At 38.2% G+C, this 7,090-nt stretch overlaps 1 protein-coding gene across 1 annotated transcript; it reads right to left on the bottom strand.

The window, feature by feature from the left end:
• Positions 1 to 4,100: 4,100 nt before the first annotated feature.
• Or5v1 (olfactory receptor family 5 subfamily V member 1) lies at positions 4,101 to 5,054 on the bottom strand. Its single transcript, XM_050131513.1, has one exon. The coding sequence runs from the start codon at positions 5,052 to 5,054 to the stop codon at positions 4,101 to 4,103; it is 954 nt and encodes a 317-aa protein (XP_049987470.1).
• Between the last annotated feature and the right edge of the window lie 2,036 nt (positions 5,055 to 7,090).

Below are 7,090 nucleotides of genomic sequence, written 5' to 3'. Positions count from 1 at the left end.
CATCTACTGTCCTTTTCAGTTTCTTTTTATAGTGTCTGAAAGTTTCCCTTGTTAAAGGGCATTTGCCTCCTTGGTTAGGTTTTTCTTTGTAGCTATATTATTTTTAAGATAGTATAAGTAAGATATCTTTCCCAGTATTTTCTCATTAAGTTTGTTATTGGTGTATATAAAACTACTGATTCTATGTAATGATTGTGTACTAGGAAACTTTATTGAAAGTGTTTATCATATTTAAATTTTTTCTGGTTGACACTGGTATTTTAAGTGTAGAACCATGTCATTTACAAATAAGCAAAGCTAACTAACTTCTTACTTTCTAATTTTGATCTACTTTGTATCTCTCTCTTATTTTATTGCTCAAACAAAAACTTTTATTGCTGTATTCGATAAAAGTAGAAGAGTTGTCAGCTTTGTCTTGATACAGATGTTGTTAGAAGTGATGCTCTTAATTCTCCCTATTTTGTAAAATGTCTATGCTTTTGTCATATGTGAAACCTTTGTTATTTTGAAGTACGTTCCATCTATCCCTATTTTCTTAAAGGCACTTTATCATAAAGCTGTTTTAGACTGGCAGATGCTTTTTCTACATCTCTTGTGATGATAATGTGATTTTTGACATTAAGTCTATTAATATTGTGTATTACATGTGTGATTTGCACACTGTGATTCTAAGTTTTAAAGGCCAACTTGTCACAACTTCTAACCACCTCATCAGGGATCCTCATTTGTGGGATTGTCTTGATTTCCTTAATTGATGAGGAAAGATCCACCCAAATAGACTACTGGCGGTCTAGATTAGAAAAGGAAGCAGGCACAGAAGGAAGGTTGTCTTGTTTGCCTTTTGCTCACTTGACTTTCCCTTTCACTGCTGAGTTAATTTACCCTCTTGCAACTGCTGCTGATTTCTTTGCTGATGTTAGGACAAGTTTCCCAGGCTTCCAACATGGACTGAGGACCAGGGGATCTCCAGGATCCCTCTGAGTTTTAGCTCCAGACTGGAACTGGCACCTATCTCTTAGACTGAGCAGTTACTGAGTACTTAATCTCTTAGGTGTGAGGCGGTAGTTACTGAACTATTTAAACCATATTGTGTAAGCTGATTTAGTAAATCATGTGTGTGTGTTCTTGTTCTATTATATTCTGTTTCCTCTAGAGACTCCTAACTAATATCTGCACTTATTGAACCAACCTTGTCTCCCACAGATAAAAGCAACTGTGAATACAATGTATCATTTTAATGTGATCTTGAATTCAGATTGCAACTATTTTATAGTCTTTTTGAGTCCATGTTCACTAGAAAATTGGTCTTTACCCCTTACTTGCTTGGTAAAAAAATATAAAAACAAAAATTTAATAGTAATATAGGACCATACCTTTTCTTACCAGTTTTTACCTAAATAAAAAATTTTACTCCCTCTCAAAATTCCCATTTTATTTTCTATATATTTTATATCATGGTTTTCTATATTTTTGGAAAAATGTTTCCTAAGCTTAAGACACTCTATACAATAACTATATGAACCTAAAAAATCCCATTGTGATATTCCATATTGTGATAAAGTTGAGACTATGAATTGAAATATCTGATTGTTTATCCAATATGAAGGCGTTAAATTTGGCCCATTGTAGAAGACGATAAAATTAAATTAATTACCAAATGATGTGGAAGTAAAGTATCATCTCACCACAGCTGCATTTCTCTGTCAAAAGTCAAAGAACAAGCTAGATGTAATTTGGTGGTGGTCGTGTTTAGATACATATGAATCCACAGAGACTGTGACAGTACCCACAAGACCTGCACTGGTTCAAACCAGACAAAATCCTAGTGCAGGAAAGAGAACCTGAATACAAAGGCCCACCCATAACCAAGGGGCTATTTTCAAAAGTAAAATTAGTTTTCCCCAATGGGGTGACACTGGATTTATCAACTACACTCTAGTCAGGCCCTGTGACCTGGAGTTGTTGACCAACAAGTCAATTACATCTCGTGTGTGTGTGTGTGTGTGTGTGTTTGTGTGTGCTCCTTGTTTTGGCCTTTTTGTCTTACTGTTTGTTTGTTTATTTTGATGCTTATTTCTGTTTTTTTTTTCTGTGTTTTTTTAAGAGAGAAGAAGAACATAAAATTAGGTAGGAGGGAGGTGGCAAGAATTTGGAGGTGAAAAACATGATCAAAATAATTGGTATGAAAATTTTTTAATTAAAAAGGAGAAAAAGGTAGAATCTTTTTGAATGTTTTTGTTACTCATTTTACTGAATATGGCATGGTATACAGTGTATAAATTAGTATATTTTTATTTGATAAAATCAAATAAATTTCTTTTTTGTTTTGATCATTGTTCACTTATTTATTTATTTATTCTCCCCTTTTCTATTACTTTAGAAATAATACCAATCAAAATTCCCACTTTCTCCCCTCCTTTCACTTCCCTCCCGCTCCCCCACACACCCTCCTCCCCACCCCTCTCCAGTCCTACAAGAGGGCAGAGTACCCTGCCTGGTGGGAAGTCCAAGGCCCTCCCTACTACATCTAGGCTTAGGAAGGTATGCATCCAAAGAGAATAAGATCCCAAAAGGCCAGTACATGCAGTAGAGACAAATCCCAGTGCCATTATCATTGGCACGTCAGTCTGTTCCCATTGTAAACCACATTCAGAGGGTCCAGTTTGATCCCATGCTCATTCATTCCCAGTCCAGCTGGAGTTGGTGAGCTCCCATTAAATCAGGCCCACTGTCTCAGTGGATGAACCAACCCCTCATGGTCCTGACTTCCTTGCTCATATTCTCCCTCCTGCTCTTCAACTGGACCTTGGGAGCTCAGTCCAGTGAATAAATTTCTTTTTTCTGTGAAGCTATGCTTACTTTAAAAAATAAAGTTTGAAAGCATTACTTACAAAGAAAAGGATAAAAATATGGCAAACATTTAAGGAGTGCCATTCACATTTTTTAAAATTTTTCATTATGCATGTGTGCACGTGTGTGTGCACGCTCGTGCTCAGGTATCTGCCATGGTGTGTGAATCAATGCCAGAGAACAAATTGTAAGCTGCCATGTGGGACCACAGGATCAAACTTGGGCTTAACAAGAGCCTTTACCTGCTGAGTCACCTCAGAGGCCCCTCATTCCTTTACTCATAAGAAATACAGAACTGTTGCTAAAATTCCTAGTCACAAAGAGATGTAAAAAGTATATACACCTTTTCCTAAGATCCCAAGAGCAAACAAAAGCACAATTCTGCAAAAGTTCACTCTGTGGATGGTTTATTGAGCTTACTTACAGAGCATAGGTGAAGGGTGACTTACAGGGCTGTGGATGCTCCTCCTCCAATAGGCTGCATCTGAAAAGCATTATCAATCAGGGTTGAGGTCTTCTCCATAGTCCCTTGATGGAGACTCTTCCTCAGGACTGTATACTCTAGCCCTTCCCTGAGTCCATGATGCATACCACAGCTGGCAGGGAGCACCTGAAAACTCAGATAGAGTCTTGTGACCCTCTCAACCTCCATGAGAGGACATAAACAGTAAACAATCTCAGATGGGATGAACTTTCATAACGGGGTGAGGTTGAATGTCCTAAGATGGCAGTTGTTTGACTAGGAGGACTGTCATTCATGGCAAATAATAAACCATAAAGTCTATCAAGTAAATATGGCATGAGGGGCACCATCTTTTAATGAGAATTCCAAAACTGAAAAGACAAGTAAAATGGTAGAAACTTAAAGAAGAAACTCTATTAAGACTAACAAAAGCTCAGATGTATACACTTAGGTCTGAGTGTGTTAATACTTACACTCTATGTCAAAATATCATAATCAAATATTTTTAAAAGATTTATTTATTATTATGTATACAGTGTTCTGCCTGCATGTCTGCCTGCAGGCCAGAAGAGGACAGCAGATCTCATTACAGATAGTTGTGAGTCACCATGTGGTTGCCAGAAATTGAACTGAGGACCTTTGGAAGAACAGTCAGTGCTCTTAACTTCTGAGTCATCTCTCCAGTCCTCACAATCAGATAGATTTTAAGTGAAACATAACTAGCAACAGCTGAGTGGTGTAAACGTTAACTTTCTAATACAAGATAATTGACTACGGGTAAGAGAGGTTACATCTCAGAAGAGAAGACGGGTGGCTGCCATTTTCTCCCTATCGTCTTCACAGCCTCTTTGATATCCTTATTTCTCAGTGTATAAATCACAGGGTTCAGCATGGGGGTGACAACACTATACAGCACTGATATCAATCTGTCTTTCTCCAGTGAGTAAGATGAGATGGGCCGCACGTATGTGAAGATGGCACTGCCATAGTAGAGAAAAACAATGAGCAGGTGGGAGGCACAGGTAGAAAAGGCTTTGTGCCTCCCCTCAGAGGACTGGATCCTCAGGATGTTGGAGATGATGGAAAGGTAGGAAAGGATGATGCAGAGGAAAGGAGTCCAACCTATGAAGATCCCAATGGATAGCAAAGCCAGTTCATTGATGGAAGTATCCCCACAAGACAAGATCAGCAAAGGAGGTATGTCACAGAAGAAATAATTGATCTGATTGTTACCACAGAAGGGCAAGTGGAAGGTCAGAACTGTGTGCACCACTGAGTTGAGAAATCCACCTGTCCAGCATGAAGCTGCTAGCCAGCTGCACAGGGCCTTGTCCATGATAAATGAATACCTTAAGGGCTTGCAGATAGCAATGTATCGGTCGTATGCCATTGCTGCCAGGAGGAGACACTCTGAGCCTACAAAGAAAATGAAGGCAAAAAGTTGGACCACACAGCCTCCATAGGAAATTGTTTTCTTCTCTGACAAAAGATGCACCATCATCTGGGGGACATTAGTAGTGGTGTAGCAGATGTCAATAAAGGCAAGGTTTCGCAGAAAATAATACATGGGTGTATGTAGGTGGGAATCAGCCATGGTCACCAAGATGATAAAAATGTTCCCTCCTAAAGTGCATGTGTAAGTCAGAAAGAAGATGGTGAAGAGTAAAAACTGCAATATATTCAGGTTGGAGAAACCCAAGATGATGAATTCAGATGGAGCTGTTTGATTCTTTCCTTCCATGATGTCAGCTGTTTTCTCTTTGTGAATTTAACAAACAGATGCATAGATAATAGTCTGCAAACCAAGAAAACAAGTGTTGTTACCAATAATGTCACCACCAACTGGATACCAAACCGCAAGTGGAACATTTCTTTGCATGGCACAATCCATACCTGCCACTCAAGACATATGTACATACTCCCTATGTTTCACCCAAGAAGCAGATCCCTGTGAACTACTGGGCCAGAGAAGGCTCAGCAAGTGAAGGAGCTTACAGAGAAAGCTGAGGACTTGAGTTCAGTCTTCAGAATCCATGTGGTAAAAAGAAAGGGCAAACTCCTTCAAGTTGTCCTCTGACTTACACACACACACACACACACACACACATACACGATAAATAAACAAACAAGCAAATAACTAAATAAAGATTTGCATTTTCATACTGTGATATCTTTTATCTCCAGAATAAATGAATTCATTCTGCAACAGAAAAATACCCAAATTCTATTCTCTGATACATATATTATTCGATCATTGCCTCTGCTTTCAATTATTTTAAAATGGTTTTGTACTTCTACAGAAAAATTAAGCCAAGTCTCTAGGTTCATGTTTTCTGTTCATTTTATTTAGCAAACTTGTTTTTAATAACTTTCTGTTTGCCACATATGGGCATGTTTACTCAAGATGACAAATAAGACAGCATTTCATCATGCTCTATAATGATATATTAAAACTTATCTTGTATAAAATAATTTCATAATACCTAATGATTATAATCATTGCTTTAAAGGAGAACAGTAGAGGAGATGGCCTGGTTTGGAGAAAAAGCTCCCAGAAAAAAGAATTCATTTGAGTCTTATGAATAAATAGGAATTGAATAAATCAGGAAAGCTGGGTGTAGAAATCTCTTCACACAAACAGATGGACATATGCAAAGGCTCCAGTTACAGGGAAAGCATGAGTCTGTGGTGGAGGCAAAGATGCTGTACTTCAGGGAGCAATGGAAAAAGACATCTCTGTGAAAGAAGGATCTGTGAGCAATAGGAAAACGTTCAAGGCATGAGATAGCTGTATTCTGGGAAAGGTAAGTGTGCAGAGAATGAAATGAAGGGAACAGAAGCCAATAGTGAGTCCATGAGAAGGGTCACAAAACTTCACACTAGAGAGCTGGAACAGAAAGAAATGACAGAATGTGTTACATCAGGGGATGCAATCTTTAAAATTCAAATAAGGAAGAAAAACAGGTTTAGGATAATAACTGACCTATTTAAGTACTTTTAAAAAGAGCCATGTGATGAGTCTTATGGCATCTTGTTCTAACAAACACACACACAAAAACTGACAAAGCAAAAAAGTAAATATAAAATGGATATGCCAAGTTAAAAGAAAAAATGAATAAATGATGGGGATTAAATAATTTTCTTAGAATGATACTATTAGAAATGGTAATATTGAGAGGTTCATTTTAGTGCGTTTGAAGCCATAGTGAGTGTACCACGCTCCTGGTTTAACAAACGGTCGGTAGAATTTCTCACTTAAACAAAGACAGCAGGAAGCAGTCTAGACTGGGGTAGATCATGCTTCAGTTATGGCCATGTTAAACTGGAGGCATCACTGAGATAGCCAAGAAAATATTTAAGAGAATTGGTACTTGAAATCCAGAAGACATGTATATACTGGAGAGATAAATTGTGCCACACATCAACATGCATGCCAATGGAGAGGCTAAGTAAAGATAAGAAGGAACACGGAGATGAATATTTTTTGGAGACTCAATTAATATGCCACACTGATTAACTAAACAAAAGGAAGAATGACAAGGAAAAAAACTAATAGAAGAAAATCCAGGGAAGCACTGAGTCCAAGTAGAAGGATAAAGCCTGGTGCAAGGAAGCTGTTTGTAAATACAGGAAAAGCTCTAGTTATTCCACTCGACTGACTGTCTGTCCCTTCACGGACAAGCCTTATGACATGACATCAGCAAGCAGCTGTTACAGCTCCATCTCCCGCTTACATGTCTGCCTCACACTCAAGCAAGGCCCTGAGGCACATGTTTG

Source organism: Alexandromys fortis, unplaced genomic scaffold (assembly GCF_014885135.2).
Source record: "Alexandromys fortis isolate MF-2015 unplaced genomic scaffold, M_Fortis_MF-2015_v1.1 scaffold_372, whole genome shotgun sequence".
Taxonomy (NCBI): domain Eukaryota; kingdom Metazoa; phylum Chordata; class Mammalia; order Rodentia; family Cricetidae; genus Alexandromys; species Alexandromys fortis.
This window is presented reverse-complemented; position numbering and strand designations above follow the sequence as displayed.

Coding starts and splice junctions, on each gene's coding strand:
- Or5v1 (XM_050131513.1), bottom strand. CDS start 5,054: ATGGAAGGAAAGAATCAAACAGCTCCATCTGAATTCATCATCTTGGGT.